Source organism: Tupaia chinensis, unplaced genomic scaffold (genome assembly GCF_000334495.1).
Source record: "Tupaia chinensis unplaced genomic scaffold, TupChi_1.0 Scaffold147351_1, whole genome shotgun sequence".
NCBI classification, from domain to species: Eukaryota; Metazoa; Chordata; class Mammalia; order Scandentia; family Tupaiidae; genus Tupaia; species Tupaia belangeri.
In genome coordinates this window covers 1153096-1176754 of record NW_006207202.1, presented here as the reverse complement: position 1 = coordinate 1176754, position 23659 = coordinate 1153096, and the positions used below count along the sequence as shown (strand labels likewise).

At 50.1% G+C, this 23659-nt stretch overlaps 1 protein-coding gene across 1 annotated transcript in view; it reads right to left on the bottom strand.

Moving 5' to 3' along the window:
- The window catches only part of FADS2 (fatty acid desaturase 2), a gene marked incomplete in the record, with an annotated part of 36734 nt that extends 13130 nt beyond the window's left edge, over positions 1-23604 (bottom strand). The window contains 5 exon segments of the mRNA XM_027768727.1: positions 3036-3161; positions 9712-9813; positions 9931-10128; positions 12757-12867; positions 23119-23604. Coding sequence (XP_027624528.1) covers positions 3036-3161; positions 9712-9813; positions 9931-10128; positions 12757-12867; positions 23119-23325 — 744 coding nt within the window.
- Positions 23605-23659: the final 55 nt, after the last annotated feature.

Genomic DNA, 23659 nt, shown 5'->3' with positions numbered 1-23659 from the left:
GCAAGGTTACAAAAAGAAGGGGGAGACAGACTTCTCTTCTTGTTCTAAGTCCCGAATGCCAACACTGCTGAGGACACTACTGCATTCCTGTTGCTGTTTCTTTCTCTTTTTTTTTTTTAATTAATTTTTCAAATTTTATTATAGGGCACAAGAGCTTACCAGGGACAAAGAGAGAAAGGGAAAGTGAGAAATCACCCCCCACTCCCCGGAGGATGACCATGCCACAATCTCCTCTCCTCCATTCTCCTCTCAGGATTTTGAGCACATGCGCACACACCCAGCGTGTTTCTCAAGTCACCAGCTCTGGGACTCGAACCATGCAGTTGGCCACGTGGGACCCAGCACCTTAACCACCACACCACCTGCTGGTTCAGTCCCACTCCTCTTTGAGGGTAAACTTGCCTCGCTTGGCAAATGCTTATTGAGTCTCTCTTCTGGCATTGTGCTCTTAAGATCTGTACAGATGGAATGTGGAGCTTCTAAACTTTGGTTTATGCCATCAATGTATTTCCAAACACCAAAGCTATATAAATTATTTTTTGTAAATTAGACTCTAATATAAAGGCTCCACTTTAAAAAAATAAAGTGTCAAATGAGGATATTCTTTAAATGCATCAGAGGTACTTTCATTCAAAACAACTCCAGAATTAATGTAATCAAAATTTCCCATCTTGTTTTTTAATTATTGCTAGAGAGCGTGCACGTGAACTGTGAAAGGAAAGTGCCCTATGGGGCGTGGTCACACCATAATCCTTTCACCTCAATTTCTCCATTCCAATGGGATTTTGGACACATGTACACATGCCCAACATTTTTTTTTTTTTTTTTTGCCACAGGGTGTGTGCGCTCACCAGAGAGAAACAGAGAGACAATGAGAGGGAAAGTAAGAAACCATCCTTGGGGGGGCAGCCATGCTGCAATCCCTCCTCTTCCATCCTCCTCCTCATTTGGGTAGGCATACACATGCACCAGTATGATTTTCAAGCTGCCAGGCCTGGGACTCGAACCACGGTCGGCCCAGTGGAAGTTCAGCATTGTAACCACTACTCTACCTGCTGGCCCCACCCAGTGTGTTTTTCAGGCCATTACAGCCAGGATTCAAATAGCAGTTGGCCACGAGAAATCCAGCTCCTTTAACCAGAGGACTATGAGGCCAACCCTGTCTTTTTTTCCCTTTGTTCATGATAAGAGTGCATACCGGCACGTGCAAAAGCAAGAGAAAGAGAGAGAGCGGAGCACCCCTCACAGGGTCTGGTCACATTGCGACCCCTTCGTCCAGTCCTCCAGCCTGTCAGATTCTGAGCACTCACATGGCATGCCCGGCACGTCTCTGGCTGACCAGGCTAGGGATTGAAATTGTAATGCATGGGGACTCTGGCTTCGCTTGAGCAGCATATTACTGCTGCGCCACGGAGCCAGCCCAAGTGTTTCTGTCTTATAAAACAACGTGGGTTCTGTTACAATACAGAAATACTACAGAATCATGTACAGCCAGCCACCGAGAAAGATGAGCCCAGTCTACTGGACTCTGGAAAAGGCCCACATTGGGAGATGGTAAGCTGCAGAATAAAAAGTATAATCTTTTTCTTGTTTTTATTTTTATTATTCATGATTGTTATTATCATTAGCTATAGGGCATGTGTGCTCACCAGAGACAGTGAGAAAGAGAGAGGGAAAGTGAGAAATCAATTTCCCTTCTCAGTTCTCCTCTTGGGATTTTGGGCATGCATGCACATGTGCTCAGCATGTTTTTATGTTGCTAGGTCCAGGACTCAAACCATGCGGTCAGCCATGTGGGATCCAGCCATCTTAACCTCCATGCTACCTGCTGGCTGGCCCCTTTGTGTTGTTTTTAAATAAACAGATGCATGCCTGTTTACATTCGCATAGGAAACATCTGGAGGGGCCAGCAGGTAGCTTGGTGGTTAAGGGCACTGGACTCCCACATGGCCGACTGCAGTTCAAGTCCTGGAGCTGGCGGCTCACTTTCTCACTTTCTCCCTCTCTCTCTCTCTCTCCGTCCCTCTCTGGTCAAATTAAAATAAATAAATAAATAAAGTTAAACAAACAAACAAAAAGAAATATCTGGAAAGGTGTATAGCATCTTGTTAACCGTGGTTACCCACCAAGGGCATGAAATTTAACGCAAAGAGAAAGTAGAAATCCTAAGACTCACGTTTTAATTTGTGTATTTCTATACTATTGAAGTATACTGAGTAGGTTCTGCACTTACAGTAAAACCATGAACTAAGAGAAAAATAAGACAATGTGGTAAGTGGAAGGAAACGGCCTAGTGGTCAGAAGCTCATGCTCTCCTGGCCACTGAGTTTATGTGACTTTAAATTACATGTGTCCCACCATCCGTAAGATGGACATCTTTCTCAGGGAAAGTGGGGGGGACCAGGTCAGGCCGAGGTTCTTGCTAGCAAAGAGAACTGCGACACCCCAGATAAGGTCTCACTAAAGTGAGCTGGCCCATGGGGGAACCCACTCTGAGCCCTGGAATCATGCCTTCCTGCTAAACTGGAGTCAGACTTCCTTCTTCCCTGGAGGAGGGAAACACGAAATGCTCTTCCCTGGCTGACGGGAGGGACTCTAACACTGGTGAGGAGCTTCGCCCAGTATTCACATGTGAGGCTGCTCCAGTGCGTGCCAGCTGGAATCATTCAAAGTATCCAGGAAAGGTTTCTATTGCCCGTCAGAGGTGCAGACACCTAACTGGAGGTCAGCCTCTGCGGTTCTTTTCTTTCCCAACTTCTTCTCTAGGGCATGTGCACTCACAGAGACAGAGAGAGGGTGGGAAAGTGAGAAAGCACCCCAGGAGGCATGGCCACATCGCCATCCCTCCTCCTCCACTTCTTGGGATTTGGGGTAGGCATGTGGATGTGCCTGGTGTGTTTTTCAAGCCACCATTCCAGGACTTGAATCGTGGAGTCGGCCATGTGGAATCCATGCCACCTGCTAGCCCCACTTCAGGATTTTTGCTCTGCTCCGGTCAAACCCCTCCCGTGCCAGTGCCACCCCCTTCACCATACCTCGATGGGCTGCCACTCGCCCAGGACAAACACGTGCAGCATGTTCACGTCTGGGTCCTTGTGGAAGATGTTGGGCTTGGCATGATGCTGGAAGTGGCGATGGTTCCACCAGTTGGCAGAGGCACCCTGTGGGGGGACAGGGGTTGGGGTGAGCCATGCGGTCTATTGGAGTCTCGAGTGCATCCCTGATAGACCCCACATGAGACCTCTCCTGGCCTTTACAGCATTCAGAACCCACTTCTCCAACAACCCTGCTGCTATGGAGCCCGGAGCACTGGGCAGACTGGGCAGGCTGAAGTAGAGGCCAGTTGTCCCTCCAGACCTCAGCTCCCCCAGGCAGAAGCTGCTGATGGCAGGTGAGGAATGCTGGCATTGGACCGAATGGTCAGGGCTTTAGCAGGTACAGGGGGTGGTCTCTGCTCCCCCACTGCATGTCTCCTAGCTCAGTGTTAGTCAAGGTGAAGGGTGTAGGGGACAGAAGTCATCTGACCACGTGGCCCAGAAATGTCTCACCTGGGTATAGACCTGAGAGAAATACAAACAGGTCCATATAACAACTTACATACGAATATTCATAGCAGCCTTCTTCAAAATAACCAAAGAGTTAAAATGACTCAAATGCCCATTAACAGAAGCGTGGATAAATAGAATGTAGTAAACCCATGCAGTAGGATACCGTTAGGCTGTGTCAACACAGAATGAAGTACTGACGCAGGCTTCGTGGAATACACCTTGGAAGTATCTGCTAAGTGAAAGAAGCCGGCCAGGAAGAATGACGTATTACAGGATTCCATGAATATGAATTGCCCACAATAGGGAAAATCACAAAAACGGAAATACTGCTGGTTGCCTAGGGCAGGGGCTGGGAACAGGGAGAGGATGAGGGGCCTAGGTGTGACAGCTAAGAGGTGTGGGGTTTCTTTGGGAAATGATGAAGCTCCTCTGAAATTCACCATGATGGTGAATTTGTGCATCAATCTGTGAATACAGGGCTAGCTGGTGGAATGGCGGTGGTGGTGAAGGCAGCTGGATCCTACATGGCCAATGGTATGGTTCGAGTCCTAGACCCAGCAACTGGAGAAACATGCTGGGCATGTGTGCCCCAAATCCTGAAAGGAGAAACGGAGAAGGGACCGTTGTGTGACCATTCCTCGTGGGAGGTGCTTTCTTACTTTCTCCTTCTCTTTCTGTCTTTCTCTGGTAGTTCATATGACTGCTGGCAAAATTTTTTAAAAATCTGTGCATATACTTAATTTGTACACCCTACATAGGCCAATTGTATATGATGTGAATTATATCTCAACAAAACTTTTTCTAAGACAAAAAATACAAAGAAGACCACAAGTGGTCCCTGTTTTCAGAGAGCTCAAGGTACAGCTGGTCAGAGCGCCAGGCAGTGAGACATGCTGCTATACTGAGCCAGCTGTGACACCCAGAAGGTGACAGAGACAGCTGAATAAATAATTGCTAACATGTACCGGAAAGAGTTTTTCCGGCTCTAACATTTTTTAAAAAAATAATTATTATTTTTAACTTTATTCATTTAAATTTGACCAGAGAGGGACAGCGTGAGAGTGAAAGAGAGTAAGGGGGGTGAGGGGAAGTGAGAGAGCAAGCCGCCAGGTCTGGAACTCAAACTGCAGTCAGCCATGTGGGAGTCCAGCACCCCTAACCACCATGCCACCTGCTGGCCCTTGGTTCCAACATTTAAATGAGCTAAGATCCCAGGAGACAAGAAGCATAACATGAGTTTTTACTTTAAATCCCAAAGTTTCTGTTTCATTGGCTCAAACTTTGGATACATTCTGTGTGGGTGTGGCCCTCTACAAAGTGGCCCAGGGATACATGGACAGAAACGGATTTTTCTGACCCTTCAGAGTCAGAACTGTACCTGTTAGCTGCTGCCTGATCGTGCCGTGGCTGAGTCACGGATCACCAACGCGACAGTCTATTTGCTAAACAAGCATACAAACGTCGTACTTGGAAGATGCTTTCGGCACATAAAAGGTCTCTGACACAAACAGCCATGGAAGGGAGCTACCATGAACAGCTGTGGCCTCCTCCATGACCTTAGACTCCTGTAAGCAGACAGGACTCAAAATCCAGAGTGAAAAGCTGGTCAGAGAGTAAAAGCTCAGAGGCTTAAGGAATCAGATGACATACTATAGCTGCAGGAACGACATTCCGGGGAGAATCAGATGGAAAAGTCTCTGGCAGAAAGAAACTCACGGGTAAAGCTGCTACACGTCAGCACCATCTTTTTCCTTTTTAAGAACTATTTTTATTTAATTTTATTAATTACTACTATTCTTCAATTTGACCAGAGAGAGACAGAGAGAGACAGAGAAAGGGAGAGTGAGGAAGCAAGCCATCAAATCCAGGACTCAAAATGCAGTCAGCTATGTGGGAGTCCAGTGCCCTAACTAGCCACCACCATGATCTTTAGAGTATACCAACCAGGAGATGTTTGTTGAATGAATAAGTGGAGGAAACCAGAGTCGGTGGGGTGAGCAGTCACTGTTCCCCTGCACTTGGGATGAGAAAGATGAAAACAGTTTTCATTCATGGTATTCTCCTGTGATTATCCTCCACTCTTCTTCCCTATGCAAAACCCTCCTAGGGGCCAGCTGGTGGCACAGCAATAAAATATGATGTTCTGAGAAGCAGACCCACATCAGAAGGTTCTTGGTTCAAGTCTGGGGACCGCCATAAGTATGCTGGGCACTCACGCACCCATGATCTGATCCAGGGCTGGCTGAAGCAGGGGATGGATCACAGTAGCAAGACCTTTTTTGCCTCTCTTGTCTCTTTTGCTCATAGAAGAAATAAATACAGAAACTTAGAAAAAGAGTTGGGACCAGCAGCTGGCGTAATGGCTATGTCGCTGGACTCCCATGGAGTCGACTGTGGTTTGAGTCCTAGACCCAGTGGCTTAAACTCACAAAGGGTGCATGTAGGTGCATGCCCAAGATCCCGAGAGGAGAATGGAGGAGAAGGGATTGCAGCATGACTGTCCCCTGGGGGGTGATTTCTCGCTTTCTATCTCTCTGCCTCTCTCTGTCTTTCTGGTGAGCGCATGCGCCCTACGGCAAAAACCTCTCAAAAAAAGAAAAAAAAAAGAAAAAAAAAGAGCAAGAAAAACAACAAAACCTGTGAATCTCTGCCTGCCTCAGAACAGCGACCAGCCCCCTATGTTCTAGAATGTGGTGCAAATGTTGTCACTCTGCATCAGCTGCTGGGCTCAGCCTGGGCCTGATGTGGTGACCCAAGGGACAAACCATTTGTCCTCAGGGGTCTAAGGGGGAGGGTCCAGCACCACCACAGCAAGCCACAGTCACCAGGAAAGAAGCATGGAAGGGGGTGGGGGAGTCAAGGAGGCCATGTGGAAGAACTGGACTTCAGCCTGGGCAGGAGCAGGCCGGGCAGGGTGAGGGGCACTTTCCTGACAGAGGGAAGAGCCTCGGTGAAGGCCATAGTGGGAAGTGGGTAAAAGGGAGTATGGAATGTTTCAGAAGCCAAAGGAAGGTCCTTGGTAGGAGCAAGACCAATAGTGCTAAATGTAGAGCCACATCAGGGCCTGAGGCAAAATGGAAAATGTGCATCTCTGGCTTTCATGGAAGCAAAATCATTGATAATATTTTCAAAAATCTGAGTTTTGGGGGCTGTCCCCATAGCCTAGTGGGTAAGGGAGCCTGATCCCACATGGCTGACCACAGTTCAAACTCGGCCCCTGTGGACTGAAAAGCATGCTAGGCCTCAAATTCTGAGAGAATGGAGAAATGGAGGAGTTTTGCAGCGTGACCATTTAGTGGGCGCTTCCTCCTCTCCCTGTCTCTTTATCTTTCTGTGGTAAGCGTGCACACCCTCTGGCAATTGAAAAAAAAATTTTTTTAGGTTCATTTTCAATGAAGAGAATTGCTGAGTTTGCAGATTTCTGTTAGCCAAGTGACAAGTTTAAATAATTCTTGATTACCTTAAACAGAAGTGTACGACTTCTGTTTGGTATAAATAAAACATTTAAACTTGAAATCATGTTGTATCATTAAATACAGTGACTTCTCAATTTTTTTTCTTTTTGAGACTTTTTGCTATAGGGCACGTGTGCTCGCCAGAAAGACAAACAGAGACAGAGAGACAGAAAGCGAGAAATCACCCCCGGGGGGAATGGCCATGTCACAATCCCTTCTCCTCCATTCTCCTCTCAGGATCTTGAGCACACATGCACACATGCCTGGCGAGAGTTTAAGCCACCAGGTCTGGGACTCGAACCGCTGTCAACTACGTGGGAGTCCAGTGACATAGCCATTATGCCAACTGCTAGTCCCCAAATGCTATTTATCTTAATGATGATTAGGCGTGTCTGATGTCCCCTTAAATTATGCACCTAAGCCAGTGCCTCATTTGCTTCACCCTAATCCTGGCCCTGACGGCTAGAGAAGAAGCTGCAAAAAGGCCAGGGGGGTTTCCATCTCCAGATTCGGAGTCAGGGGTTGCCAGCCTCACAGATGGCATTTTATCCTACATGCGGTGCTGAGCAACGAGAGGGGTTTTAAGCTCAGCACAATATCTGTAGGACTAGCCCCTGGAAAAAAAAAATGGCCACCAGACAGATGTGACATGGGGTAAAGGAACAGGAAGGACGGATGTAAAATGCCCTATAGCGGTGTGGGCAGTGAGCAGCGGCACCTGGCCCCTCGGCCCCAGCACCCAGCTCATGGCCTCACCAGCGCATGCTAGAATGTCCGAGTTGGCAGGACCACCTTCCAGTCACCCTCTTCCCCACTAAGGGGATCAGCGGCACGTGGACTTACAAGTCTTGCACTACACGGTGTGACTGCCAAGGGCCAGAGTCAGGTTTTGGGTAAACTGCGGTATCCTCGCCGTCGGGGGTAACGAGTGAGCCACACAGCCACACCACTAATGTGCATCTGCGACAGGGTGCTAAGGACATGGCCAGAAGGGGTTGGAGAGCCAGGAGTGGAACTGATGTCCTGACCCCAAGGACCCTGTTTTCCATCATGCCAGAGTTCCAGCGTCACAAGCAAACTTCTATCTGGAGGCCAGCCCTCTGCGCTAGCATCAGCTTCTATCTGACACAAGAGCTGTGCTCCAGGCCCTCCTAGCCCCTGCCTAGGCCCTGGAGAAGGACACAGCCCATCTTTATGAAGTGCGAGGAGGATAACGTGGGGAGAGAGAAAGTGTTACTTTCCACTGCTAAGGAAGGTTTCGCCCAACAGAAAAGAGTATAAAATGAAACAAAGCGCTCTACTGTAAGCGCCCGCTCCGTTGGCCCCTGGAAGTCTGGACAGACACCAGGTTCTCAGGCTGCTTCAGGCTCAGGGCCAGGCAAGCTGCTTGCTATGGAACTGGTGACCAGTCCAGCAGTGGTTCAGCCCCAGCCCAATCGGCAGCCAGCTAGCCAAGGGCGCTGTGTGATCTAGGTCACAGAGAGGACAAGCTTACCCTAGAGCAGGTGGGCTTCCCCAGCCAGGTGGGCTGTCTTTAGGACCCAGCTTTTCACAGGAAGTAGCCAACAATAGATACTGCTGGGCAGGGCTGGGGTAGGAATAGTCTGTTTCAGAAGAAGAATGGACAAAGCTTCTTTCCAAAACCAAGACGACGAGGCCTATCAAATCAGCACCAGGTCACTGCCAAGTCCAAACTCCCTGAGCTTCTGTAGGCCTGCCTCCCGTCTACAGGGAGACCAGAATGGAACCACCTAATCTGCATTTTAAACAACGTGGTCCTTGGACTCAGAGGACCAGTTTATAGTTTGATGTCCCTTATCAAAGGACTTTCATGAGGACACTTACTTTTCATACCCCATGTATTCCCAAAGAGTATCTCAGATGTTTTATGAAAAAAGACTCAGATGCAACAGGATGGTTAAAATACAGATAAAAGCATAAATGACCTGTGAGGGAAGGGAGGATGAGTTTACCCAAAGCATAGACTAAGGAAAGTTGCTATTCCAAATGCCACTTTGTACTTCCAGGAAAAAAGAAGAACACGATGTATTAAAGAGCTCACACCCCAAGGGAGGGAAACATACCAATGCATCAAGCTAAAAGGAATATACTAGCTAAGTCATGAGCTAAGGAGTCTCAAATATCATTAACGGAGCCGACAGACAAAAGAGGTGCGTGGCTGTGTTTATAGTTAGTGCGTGGTGATCCGGCAGGCCTGACTTGATAGAGACATGATAGAGAGACAGAGCTCAGGAAGCAGGAGGAATGGAGGGTTAGTTATCCCACAGCATAGCCCACGCCAGCATCCACTGCTCACAGACAGACCTGCCGCCTTCTTCTTCTTCACTTTTTTGGTAAGTTTTTCCTATAAGGCACATGCACTTGCCAGAGAGAGAGAGAGAAAGTGAGAAATCACTCCCCTAGGAGGGATGGCCACATTATAATCCTTCTCCATTCTCCTGTCGGGATTTTGGGTGCACACACACATGTCTGGCATGATTTTCAAACCACCGGGTCTGGGACTCTAACCATGCAGCTGGCCATGTGGGATCCAGCACCTTAACCTCTATGCCACCTGCTGACCCCAGACCTACCTTCTTACCCTAAAGCCTTAGAGCACTGAGGGGAGAAGGGCCTTGGATTCAGAGTGAAGTGAGATGCCACTCTGTCAGCCAATAGGCCAGATGCCCAGGCCTGCAGATGTTTACCTTTAAGTGGCCAATGATGAACTTGTGGACAAGGTGGTTCCATGTGGACTTCTTATAGACAGAAAGGTGGCCGTAATCATGCTGCAGCCATCCAGCTTGGGCCTGGGGAGAGGGCCACAGAAGCGATTAGTGTCAGCAAGCAGGCCTCAGACTTCTGCAAGCTGGGGGAGTCGAAGGTTTGGGGGAACTTCAGTGACAGGTGAGGATGCCATGCCTTACCTGAGAGGTAGCGAGGACAAAGGCCGTGATGACTGTAGGAATCCAGCCATTGCCAAAGTAGAAGATGGTGAACCATGCGATGCTCTCCATGACAATGATGTGGGCCAGGAGGAGCAGGAAGAACAGGTGGTTGGCCTTGAACAGGTTCATGTCCTCGGCGGTCTTCTTCAGGGCCCGGAAGTCCTCGGTGATCTGAGACTGTCGCAAGAGCAGAGGGACAGGCATCAGCCACCCAGCCACTCTGGAAGGACCTACATTTTGGGCAGTCCTCTCAACACCCATAGCATAGCCTGGAGAGGCCGCAGCATGAGGGACCAGTCTGCAAGCCTCAGGCCTGTAGGAGCGTGGCTACTGTGTACTACCGTAGCCGTGGTTACCCTGCCGGCTACTACACCCGCTGTGTGCCTCACACAGCCCTGAACACCGCGTACTTGTCCATCGCTCGTTAAGCGGCAGAAAAAGGATTTGAATTGTGTGCATCCGTGTTCCCAGCAGCATTATTGCCAGTAGGCAAAAAGTAACAACTATCCCAACGTCCACCAATGAATGGAAGGACCATCACCGTGTGATACATATACACAATGGGATACCATCAACGTAGGACATTTCGTCACAGGCTATGACGGGGATCAACCTCGAGGACATAAGCTAGTCACAAAAGGACAACTACCCCAAGATTCTACTTATAGGAAATACCCAGAATGGTCATAGTCAAAGAAACAGAAGGTAGAATGGTGGGTGCTAGGGGCCGAGGAGAAAAGGAAAGGAGAGTGTTTAATGCGTAGGAAATTTCAGTGTTGGGGGTGGTACAAGAGTCCTGTAAGTGGATGACAGTGATGGTTACACAAGTGAATGTACTTAATGCCCCTGAACTACACCCGTCAGCATTGTTAAAATGGTATATTTTAGGGCCAGTAGGGAGCATGATAGTTAAGACACTAGATTCCCAGATGGTTAGCTATGGTTTGAGTCCCAGACCTGACGGCTTGAAAATCATGCCAGTGTGTTTGTGTATGTGTGCGCCCAAAATCCCAAGAGGAGAATGGTAAAGAAGAAACTGTAGAGTGGCCATCCCCCTAGGGGGATTTCTCACTTTGTCTCTCTGTCTCTCTTGGGCATGCACATGTACCCTATGGCAAAAAATTTAAAAAAAAAAAAAAAAGGAGGAGGTAAATGTTATGTTATACATATATTTATCACATTTTTAAAAGGGAAGATTATGTTTTTTACCACCCAGTGCTGCACCACTTGCTCTGGGTACTCTGCTGGGCTTTGAGGGGGTGGAGGTGGGGGTGTCAGATGAGTTTCCGGTGCCCCCGATCTCCGAGGAAAGCAGGAGAAACAGGTGAGCCCTGGGCACATGAAGCAAGTGGGAGAGGAAATGGAGCTGAGGAGGCTGAAGGCACCCAGGTACCCAGTGGGACATGACCCAGAGAAGGTGGTTTTAGTCACACGTGGGTGGAGAAAGCCAGATTGGGAGCCTGGAGGGATGCATGGAGCAGAATAGAAGAGGGGCTGTCAAAGCAGCTCAAGGGGGAGAAGTCAGTGGGAGCTGAGAAGCCAGGCCAGGAAGGAAGGAGCTGCAGGACACAGCAGAGACGTAGAAAGTACAAGTCAGGGATGGGCTGAGGAGGGCCCACTACCCTGGTGTTGGGGGCTGGGTAGGACAGGCATGGGTCAGGGTAAGCAAGGGAGGGACCAGCCTCCACAGGACACACAATGGCCTGCATCTCCTCGGAAAGGCCAGTCAACGGCAGTGGCTAGCCAAGAGTCCAGGCAGCTAAAGGCCTTGTGCCCAGCCCAGCTCCACAGAGGCTCCTGGGTGAAGAGGCTGGGAATTAACTACTCCAAGGTGGGGGGCAAGAGCAGGCTGATGGCAGGAGAAGGAAGGCTGACCAGGGCCAGGGTCTGACTGCCCCAGGGAAATGTCTTCCTGCACACACTCCTTCACAGGAGTGAGAGGTGGGAGGCTCAGTAGGAGCCATTGCCACAGGGGAACAGGGCCTGCAGTGGCCCAGGAGCAGAGGGAGCTCATGGACGCCGTGCCTGCTGCACCAAGGTCTCACACAGCCTCCAGGGCCCTGCCTGGCAATGACAGGGAAGTTTCCGTGGTGCCAGCCCCAGCCGTGGGATCAGGGCAGCCTAGTGCAGATCCACACACACTAACCTAGGGAGGGAATGGGACTGGGTACGTACCCTGAGCTCTAAGATCCAGGATAGATCCAGGCTTCCTTCTTGGGCAGGGGAAGTTTGGGGTGGAGGTGAGGGGCATGGCAGCGGGTGAGTACTAGAAAAGCTCTGAAGCTCACACTCTGATGCTCACGTTTGCACAGGGGCTGGCGCACGCGCTACTTCGCTGCTGATCAAGACTGCTGCACCAGCCTCCAGGGTTGTTCTTTTACTTATCATTGTCCTGGAAGCCCAACACCCAGCAGGGTGCCGGACCCATAGGAGCTGATGAAGAATGACTAAACGGTGGGTTTCCTTTCTCAAAGCGACCACTCATTCCAAAGTAGCCACACTGTCACAATGTGAAAGCCCTTGTTTATTATTACTACACTGTCTCTCTTAGACTGTCATGTGTGGGGCTAGCATTGGGCACCTTCTGGAAAGAAATGAGGAGGAAGAGGTGAAAAGCAGCTGGGAGAGAGGATGCTCTAGCTACCACCAAACGCCAGCTCCCAGCGGAGGCTCCTCCAGGACTGGCACGAAGGTGTCCCTGCCCTAGTTGCTCTGGTCCTAGGGTGAGGGGACCCTCTCCAGGACCCCATCACACTCCCCCCAGCCTCATCCCCACTTGTCTGCCAGGTTACAAGGCTGACTCACATTCTTGCCACGGTCCTGGCTGGGCTCTTCCGGGGCCAGCTCGCCAATCAACAGGGGCTTCATGAACTTGCGCACGAAATCGAGGTTGGGGTGAAAGGCACGGAAGGCGTCCTGGGGAGCAGAAAGGCAGGGGGTGAGGTATCCTGGGGTGCAGAGGAGCAGTGGTAACATCTGCCCGCCCTCGGCAAAGGGGACGGTGCTAACCAGCAGCATCTTTGCATCTACACTTGGACACCAAACAGGACCTCCCACTATCTGACCTCAAATGCTATCTGCAGCCTCTTCCCTAGGATAGCCCCCTAGTGCCCAACTCCAATAGCAACAGCCACCTGCACAGACATGGAGCACAGAGCTCACCAAGGGCTTGGGGGTCAGATAGGTGTACAGGCTGCCTTTGGGGAGGTCTGGAAGAGGTGCCCCTCCAGGGCAGTGCACAGTGTGGGCACAAGGCCCAGGGAGGATGTGAGCCTCAGCCTGCTCCTGAGTAGGGTGTCTCATACAGGGCGTGGCCTGCACCGCCCACCACCCTGTCACAGCTCCTCACCCACACGTCCACAGTCATCAATGAAAGAACAAGACTGAAGACTACTACAGCATGGAAAATGTGTTCAGGAATAGCAAACCACAGTCGGCCATGTGGGAGGCCAGTGACGTAACCGTTACACCATCTGTTGGTCCCGATCAAAGCTATTATAAATGTGTTAAGGTAGAGAGATTATGCCAGGCTTTATTTTCATTACGTTTCGAATGTTCTCTAACACTGCTATAATGTTATGCATTGTTACCTATTATTTTGATTATAAAGTAAAAAGGTGCTTAGTTTTGGCAAAGTTCAAAAATGTACAGAAGAGGCTCAGCCATGGCGGTGCAGCAATGACTCAACGCTCTGTGATGCTGGAGGCCACGTAGAAGACTGGGGTTTGGCGCCCAGGTCAACTACTATGTGCCTGGCACATGCACATTGCCTGAGATCCCGGCTGGCTGAAAGGAGGGGTGGGGTACTACAAGCACGAAGCCCTATGGAGGGAGCTAGTCTCTCTCTCTCTTTCTCCCTCTCTGTCTCTCAAAGAGGGGTAGGAGACTACAGCATGAGACCCTACAGAGGACACTCATCTTTCTCTCAATAAATAAGTAAATAAAACGTGCAAAAGAATGAAGAGGAAAATAAATACCTCTCGAAAAGTGACCACCATTGCTTTTAGTATTTTACCTTCCAGTTTACACATGGTGTGTATATTCCATAAATTATTCCATTAAAATATATTATGTCTATGAGGGAGGGCTTGTATAAAGTGCCCTGAGAGGAGGCGGTAGGATGTCCCAGAGGAAACAATATTTATCCTACATCTAGCCAAGGTGGAGCCACCTCCAAATGGAGTAACAAGTCAAACTGCACCATGAGAAAGTATCATAAAAATTAATGTAGCAGGGAAAAAAAATGTGTTTATGGGAGGAAGGGCTAGATGAAAAGAGACCAAAAAGATACCAAACTACAATGCTTAACCCAAAAGGCTTGTGTTTAGAGGAAATAAATGAGAAAAGTTATGCAAGACTTGGGACCAGCAGTTAGTGTAATAGCTATGTCTCTGGACTCCCATGTAGTCGACTGCGCTTCGACTCCCAGACCCAATGGCTTAGACTCATGTCGGGCACGTGTGCGTGCGTGCCCAAGATCCCGAGAGGAGAATGGAGGAGAAGGGATTGCGGTGTGGCCATCCCCCCAGGGGGTGATTTCTCGCTTTCTGTCTCTCTGTCTCTCTCTCTTTCTGGCGAGCGCACGCACTCTATAGCAAAAAAAACTTTCAAAAAAGAAAAAAAAAAAAAGAAAAGTTATGCAAGATTCTTTGGAATTAGATGAGAAAATATGAATATGGATCAGATCTAGATCATATCCAAGAATTCCTACTTTTTTTGTTTTGTTTTATTGTTTAGGTTTTTGCCATAGGGTTTGTGCACTTGCCAGGAGAGAAAGTGAGAAATCACCACCCCCCCCACCCCCCCAGGGGGATGGCCACACCACAGTCCTTCTCCTCCATTCTCCTCTAAGGATTCTGGGCACCCATGCACACACACCAGGCATGAGTTTCAGGTTGCCAGGTCAGGAATTCAAACTGCAGTCGGCCATGTCAGAGTCTTTAGTACCTTAACCACCATGCCACCTACAGGTCCCTACCTATTTTTTTAGATGTGACAAAGGTATTATGACTATGTTAGACTTTGTATTATGTTACAGAGTCTTCTCCTTATTCTCAGATGATGCTGGAAAATCTAGAAATGTGATCACATAATGACGAACCTTATTTTCAAAAGAAAATTGCCTGTGTATAGAGAGGGAGGAAGCAAACGTGCCAAAATACTAAGACTGATCAATCTTGGTTAAGGACGTACGGGTGTTCACTTATTCTTTCAACAAGCTGTAGGTCTGACAATTTAACATTTAAACTTTCATTCCAAATTTAGCAAAATGAGGAGACTGGGAAAATGCTGGCCGCTCATACAAACTTTTCACCCCTACACCAGAGTATCTGCCAGCAGCAACCGCTGGTCTGTCTTCTTATAGCATGCCCAGCTTCAAGTCCTTTCGCCTGGTCTTTGTTCTGTGTGCTTACAACAGACTCGGAAGACAATACTTTGTGAAGGAAAAAACTGGACCCAAGTCTTGGTTTCTTTTGTGTTTGTTTTTTTAGTTTTCGCCATAGGGCATGTGCACTCGCCAGAAAGAAACAGAGAGAGAGGGAAAGTGAGGAATCACACCCCCCCACCCCACCCGGGGGGAATGGCCACACTGCAGTCTTCCTCTAATCTCCTCTTGAGATTCTGGCACACAAGCACATGTGCCCACTGTGTTTTCCAAGTTGCCAGGTCCGGGCCTCAAACCACAGGGTCTACCATGGGGTCCAGTACCTTAACCTCCACACCACCTACTGGCCTCCTAAGGTTTTTCTTTTTTTTTTTTTTTTCCTTTTTTTCCCACTCTTGAGTGGAATGGGATGGCAGTAGATCAGATAAAGATTTTCAGAGAAAAGAGCCATGTTACTCCGAGGGCCCTTGGTCAGTAGCAGGGGGGGCAAGTTCCAGTGCTGACCGGCCACGCACTCCGGGTGGGGTGAGCCAGCCCCATCCTCATCTCCATCCCCCACCTCTGAAAGTGAACAAGGCCTTGAGAAAGACCCAATAGCAGTTGACCCGGTTAGGGCCCAGAGCTAGGCCTGAGAAAACCCCTTCCTTGATCCTCACATCACACCCCAAGGCTTTTGCGAAGCGAACAGGAACTCCTTGGTTAGGCAATATCCTGAGGAACAACTGCAGCTTCTGGTAACTACATGATTCCTCCCCGCGCTGGACTGCGAAGTGAACGCCAAGGACTTGTAGGAGTATCCGTCTCAGTCTCACTTCCCCACCTCCAGGTCCAGGTCACACAGAGCCAGGTGAGCCTGGCAGAACGAACAACAGAGCCCTGCTGTTTCCAGAGGATGTTTGGGGAGCTTACTTCCTTGAAGCCAGGGGAGGGACTTGCCACGTGCCAGGCAGGGAGCCAGCAACTTTGTTTATGTTGCTTTCCTCAAGCCTCAGAGCTCAGCTTTACACATGAAGACACTTGGAGCGCTGGAGGTGAAGTTCTGTGCCCCTGGTGGCAGAGCCAGGATCCCATCCAGATCCTCCTGCCTCCAGGGACTCCTTTGTCCCACACACCACATGCCTCCTCCCGTTTTAGAAAACCAACAGCTCTGTCGGATTGGCTCACTCTCTACGATTGATCTGGAAGCTTTCCAGGCAGACCTGGTGTAAATCACCCTTGAACACACCAAGCTCCTTCTACAGCAGGGCTGGCTCCCTTAGGGACTCAGCCTCAACATCCCCTCAGAGGGACTTTTTCCAACCATCCTTTTGAATTAGCATTCCTCAGTCCTAGTCTTTTTCTGGAATATTGCCTGGTTTTTACCTTCTTCTTTATTTTTTTCAGGTGTTTGCCATAGGGCACATGTTCTCACTGGGAGAGAGATGAAAAGGAGTGAAAAATCACCGCCCCATACCCACGGGGATGGCCACACCGCAATCCATTCTTCTCTGTTCTTTTGGGATTTTGGGTGCACCCATACACACGCCCAGAGTGATTTTCAAGCCACCAGGTCCACAGGACTGGAACCATTGTTGGCCATATGGGAGTCTAGTGCCTTAACCACTATGCCACCAGCTGGCCCCAGTTTTACCTTATTAGTAGCAGTTATCAAGATCACAAACCATGGCCAGGAGGTGGCATGGTGGTTAAGGTGGCTGGATTCTACTCACAGTTCAAGCCCCAGACTAAGTGGTTTGCAAAACATGTCAGAAGCATGTGAGTATGTGATCAAAATCTGGAGAGATGAAAGAAAGGATTGTGGTATGGCCATCCTCCCTGGGAGTTGCTTTCTCATTTCCTCTCTTTCTCTCTGAAGGGTGCACATGCCCTATTATAGCAAATGTTTTTAAAAATCACACACTGTATGACCTATTCACTTATGTATAAGTCTTTTTCCTCCACTCTGTCTTGTTCACAACAGAACCTAATAGAGCCCACAAGTGAACAAATAATTCTAGCACCCAGTTGTACACCCCCAAATCCTAGGAAACTCTCCCACCTGCAGTCACGTTCAAGTTCTCTTCTTCTACGTTTACACGACATGGTGTCACCCTTTCCACACACTCGAGATTGGCAAAACTGCCACCTGCTGAGGAGATGCAGGCAAGCCACCAGCAGGTTCCTATGGTGTGCTTGCCCAGTCACACGGCAGGTGTTAGCTGAGCAGTGAGTCAGGCGTGCCTACCTCTAAGGTCACACAGGGCCAGGTGAACCTGGCACAACCCGTATTCTCCTATAAATACGAAGGCCTCAATCAAAAGGAGCTTCCTCCCCGAGAGCTGATCATTGTGTCTCTCCTTTCAGATACATAAATATGCTTCACACAGTCAGAAGATTCCCAACCACTGTTTGGTTACAGAAGTGTCTGGCTGGTACGAGGCAGGCCATGGTGTCAGGCAAGGCAGGGCCAACCCAAACGTTGATTTTGGAACAAGACTTGGAACCAACTCTGTCCTCGACTGACAGGGAGAGAAGCCAAAGTCTTTCCAGGAAGAAGGCCTGGGACACAGAAGAGAAGAGGTGGCCAACAGGTGCAGAGCACAGAGCTGGCCCCACCCCACCCTGTGCAGGCAGGTGCATGGGCTGGGATAACCTGCAAGATGGAGGCAGAAGGGAGGTCAGAGCATTCAGATTCCCAAGTGTGTGTTGCACTTTCTGGTCTTTGCCAGTTCCTGCTTCTGCTATCACCTGGTTCCAATGCCAGCCTCCAGCCAATTTCTCCATGGAGATATTTCTCTGCCCCACCCCAATCCAGGTAGAACTCCCAGGCCCTCTCCCAACACACTGAGCACCTAGAGCAGGGTTTGTTTCTGGCTGCACCCATCTCTACAGAGCAAGGCACGTGGCCGGGCCTTGAGAAGTGCAGCCGCAGCAACCTCAGGGCATGCAGTGCTATAGACAGCAGCCTGGGGACCACTGCAATTCAGTGGAACAAGCAATCAGAGAGAGGGCCAAGGAGAGACCTCTGAGTTCCCAAGTGCAAATGAAGAATGAGATGGGGGTGCAAACTTTCTTCCCACAGCAGAAGGAGGCAGGCAGGGCTGGCAGCCCCTGTGCCATGTTCCCTCCAAGAGAAAGAAGCAAGAGGCAGGTGAGGCCATGCTCTGTGCCCGAGAGCCCCTTGGAGAGAGTGGCCCCCTGGCACAGGCACTCCTCTGGAAGTGGAAGAGCTTAAATAAGGCCCTGTAAAGGCGACCGGGACATGAAGGCATATCCATGTCCCACTTGCCATTTTCATCTCAGAATAGCTACAGGGATGCTGGGGCTGGGCATGATCCTCCTGCTGAGGCTGCAGTCAGCAGACCTAGACAGCTCCCACCCAGAGCTGAGCCCAGGAGATGGAGCTGCCCTCCGGGACCAGAAATCCACAATGATGGGACCCAGACCCAAGTCCTCTGCCTCTAAATATCATGCCATCCTACCCTGACCAAAGGAGATAGCTTTCCTTTGCCAACCTGCTGCCTTTTCACGGGGGCAGCACAGAAGCAGGCTAAAGAGGAAACCAATCTCAGGCCTCACCTAGCCTTCCCTTGATTCCGAGACGTGAATGATGTCAACAGGACAGGGCAAGCTACCTAGATAAGCAGTGGGGACGCGAGGATGGGGGGCTGGTGTCTAGAGGCAGACAGTCCAGCTTGAAGTCCCAGTTTGAGACAGAAAGAAGCAAATCCAGTAGATTTGGGTCACTGTCTGTGAATTATTCATCTTGGTGCCTGGGGCCCAGCTCAGAGCCATGGAGACAATGAATGTTTGATGAATTGCCGCTGAGGATGAACAGTCCTGAGTGGGGGGAGGTCTGCGGTGGTGGGACTGCCTTGAAACGAGCAGACGCACTGGGGACACAGGCGAGGGTTCCTTTGGCACAAAACAAGGCAAAGAGAGGAGAAGCACCAGAGGACCAGAGGGAAGAGATCAGACAGATGGACGTGGGAAAGGACAGACAATGGTGCTGGCGGGTCCCGAGTTTAGCTCTTAAGTACTGCTATTTCAACAAGGCTTTTTTTGTTTTTTGTTTTTTTTTTTTGAGAGAGAGATTTTTAGTACTTGGCACCTGCACTCAACAGAGAGACAGAAAGTGAGAAATCCCCCTGCCGGGTCAGGGGCCATGGCCATGCACAATCCCTTCTCCATTCTCCTTTAGGGAGCACACACATGCACCTGGCATAGTTTCAAGCCACTGGGTCGAGGACTTGAACTGCAGTTGGTCATGTGGGAGTCCGGCAATGTAACCAGTATACCATCTGCTGGTCCCTCAGCAACTTCAAAGACCCGATGAGGTATTACTATGTATGAACGTGCTTTGTGCTGCAAATACTGAGCGTCTACTGTTGCAGGCAAGGCCAAGGGCTCGTTTCTTCGGAAGGACCAAATGACAATTGTCCCAAACTTCTGGGGAAAAAGTGGGTCTTAACCTCTGCGATTTTTGTCTTAAGAAACAAGATCGGACCAGCAGTTAGCATAATGGCTATGTCGCTGGACTCCCACAGAGTCAACTGCGCTTCGAGTCCTGGACCCGGTGGCTTAAACTCACGCCGGGCACGTGTGAATGAGAATGGAGGAGAAGGGATTGTGGCATGGACATTCTCCCTCGGGGGTGATTTCTCACTTTCTGTCTCTCTCTGTCTTTCTGGCGAGCGCATGAGCCCTATAGCAAAAACCTCTCCAAAAAAGAAAAAAAAGAAAAAGAAACAAGAAAATTCCCTACTATAAGGTCTCAATTCCCCCGAGCACAGCCTCCTTGACTTCCTGCCTCTCCTTCCAGCCTCTGGAATTGGCTCAGAGCAATGCCCTCAAGTGCTCCTGGGGATCGGACCTTCCTCAAAAACTGTGCCTGGTCCACAAATACCATCACTCTGTAAACTCAGAGAAGTCTCTGCCTCAAGGGGCAAAGTTACTTGCTCGACAGCCTAGACGGGTCTCCTAACTCTCACAGCCTGTGCCTGCCTCTCATCAGGTTCCCTTCCCATAATTCCTCTGCTGCCTAAGGTCTTTTCCCAATCTGGTCCCAGAGAGGGGAAAAAACAATTCCAAAGAGACTCCAATTGCTCACTCTACCATTGTTTAACTATATCCTCAGTTTATTTCATTCCCCAAATGTCCCATTCTGGAAGGCAGAATGTCCCAAGCTTCAGGACAGAGATTGCCTTTATGTCTTGGTACACCAGATAAAGCTAGCATAGATCAAGAAGTTCTTTTCTTCCAAATTCCTCTGTGCATACTTTACATTCTAGCTGTTTCATAATCCTCACTATTATTCTCGTTGTTTGATAACCATCGATTGCATTTATCTGGTGCTTAGAATTGATGGAGTGCTTTGCCTGAATCAGGCTCATCGGCTAGGTTTAGGTGTATTTTATAGACAGGAGGGGCAGCCCGATCACGTGACAGCATGCAGTGGTCAAACCCAGGGAACACACTGTCTTTCATCTCTTTTCTCTTCAGTTTTTGTTATAGGGTGCATGTGCTCACTGGAGAGAGACAGAGAGAGTGAGAAATAAGTGAAATATCACCCCATCCCCACACACACCCCTAGGAAGGATGGCCACACCACAATCTCTTCTCTTTCACTCTCCTCCTGCGATTCTGGCCTACATGCATAAGCACCTGGTGTGATTTTCAAGCTGCCAAGTCCAGGACTTGAACCATGGTGTCAGCCATGGGGGATGGAGCACCTTAACCACCATGCTATTTGTTAGCCCCAGATCATCTTTCTTAATTCCATGGGTGTCTTTCTGCAGCCCACTCTGGCTTTTTTATGAGACAACTGACATCCAAGATGTCAGATTCACAGTCCGTGAACTTTTACAGAAAGTGCTGGGACAGGATCAGAAACAAAAAAGACTGTTACATTTTTAGCTAAAACTTAGGAGACAAAAAAAGGAGCCAGGGAAGAGTAGAGTAGCCTGGAACTCTGAGCCTTCATTTGGGGAGAAAACTCATCGTTAAGATCAGGGATGCACTGAAAACATCCAGAATAAGAATGAAATAAATCCGATGTCTTTCCACTGTAAAGTTCAAGGCAGGCATTTCACATGAAAACCTGTTTATTTGACGATATGGAATAAACAGACCAAATCATTGTATTTGACTTGTCCTCCTGGGAAACTTTTGTGAGGGCCTGGACAGGACGGAAATCTTCTACCTGTGTGATCATAAACAGATTAGCATGAGTTCGGCAATACAGTGGAAGGGTCTCCACCAGGAACTAGAAGGTCTGTTATGTGGAAATTACTTACCCTCTTCACTGGGTTGTGGAAAGGTCAGTGAGACTGTACAGCAGGTGCGTGCACAGCGCACACCCACCTAAGCTCTGATTAGCACCAGCAGCCCCAGGGTTTAAGCAGTGTCCTCAAGCAGGTGAAACAGGATGGGCAGATAGCTGGAAGCAATATCACTATGGCTGACCCTCTTCTCAATCCTGAATAAGCCTAGGCCCTGCTCGCCAAAGCCACCAGTCCACTGAACAGCAGAGTTTATGGCTGTCGGGTCTGGCCTCCCTGGACCTGTGTCCATGAGACTGAAAGAGGTGGGAATCAAGCTGAGCCTATACAGCTTGGACAGCAAAAGCCCACAAACAGCCAGTACCCTAGACCTCCAGGTGCAAAGATCTATGACAAGTTCATCCCTTCTGTCAGCCTTCCCCAAATCCTATTCCCCAGACCTGTTCCTGTGTAGCTCACTACCACCAAGAGAGGCCCTTGCCTTGCCTCTGTTCTTTTCTCTTCCACCTATTTGAGAGTATGCGGCTCCAACTGCAAGGATTTGGGCCTGGGGGGGATGAGGGTGTAATCCCTATACTGCACATTTGGTGCCAGTAAAATGGGCAGCCCTAGATCCAAAGACCCCCTCCCCGCCCCCACCACACACACACACACACACACACACATACACCCTGCTGGCCAATTACCTTTAGAGTGCAAGATGAGGAAAGGGCCCTTCTGGCAGGATTTAAAAACAGAGGGCCATTGAGTTGAACGTCCGAGAGTAACCTCAGCTGTAGATGGACCTGTTGCCAAGCCAGCCTAGTGCTGCTAAATCCACACAGACCAAGGACACCTCTCCACCTGGCCTGTGCAATCCTCAGCCCGCTCTCCTTCAGCCCATTCCCACCCTGGTCTCCAAGAACCTGGCTCTTGGGGTGAGTCCCGATTATTCTTGGGAGCGTGGGAACTCGAACTACCAGACAGTCCCTCCGAGGAAGCCACTGCGGGCTTTCTTAGACGAGTCCACAGAGGATAGAGCCCCAGTCGGCCCAGGACGAATATTCCTTCTACTCCCCCTAGTCTGGCTGCAGAGCGCTGGACGCAAGCATAATCTCATACCTGGCTGCCTGCTCTACTCCTTCCCGCGGCGCCCAAGAGCGGCCATCTTCCACGCTGGGGGCGCCAAAGCCCTAGGGCCCGAGCGCCCCCTTTGGGGAGTCCCTGGCTCCAGTAAGCCCGGCGGAAGGAGCAGTCGCGTGGGTTCCAGCGCGCGCTGTAGATCCAGCACGGCTGTCCGCCGCTGGGACCTCCACCGCGGTGCTGGCTCCAGGGCTCCAAAACACGACCCCCACCCTAAGTCTGTCCTCTTGGTCCAGAGGATTGGGGGGCGGAGGAGAAGTGCAATAGATACACTTTGCTTTCCTCCTGGGCGTCCCGAGCTCCATTCAGCGCCGGAGGTCTGTTTAGCGTCCAGGGACCCAGGGCTCCCGATTCCGCCTGCACCAGAAAAAGGTGGCTGGAGAGCCCCCGGACCCTTACCGTGGCATCTTCTCCCGCGTAGTGACCGATGACCCGGTGGCCCCCTGGGTGCCGGTTGGACCACTTGGTGATGTTGTAGACCTTGCGGTCGATGACGAGCCACTTGTCGGTGCGAAGGTTGTGCTTTTGAATCTCCTCCCAACTGAAGGTGGGCATTGGCACCTCACGCTCGGTGGCCCCCTCACCCTGGTTCCCCCCCTTCCCCATGCTGCCTGCCGACCGGGATGCCCCGTGCACTGCGGCCTCGGCGGACCCGCTGCTCGTTGAACAGACGGCTTCCTCCCGGCCGGTGTGTGCCGCCCGGGCCCTCCTCGCTTTCGGCTTTTGTCTTCTCCTACTCCTCCTCCCACCGCGCCCCCTCCCCCAGTCTCCTCGCCTTCGCTCGGGAGTATCCCTGCCTTCCCTCCGGAGAATCCCTGGCTTTCCAGTGCCCCCAAGCGGTCCCCTTCCTCCGCCCCTCCCTCAGCCCGCCCGCTATGGACTTTTGCCTCCAGTAAAAACTCCAGGGTAGCTCAGGGCCTCGACGGCTCCTCCCCCAGGC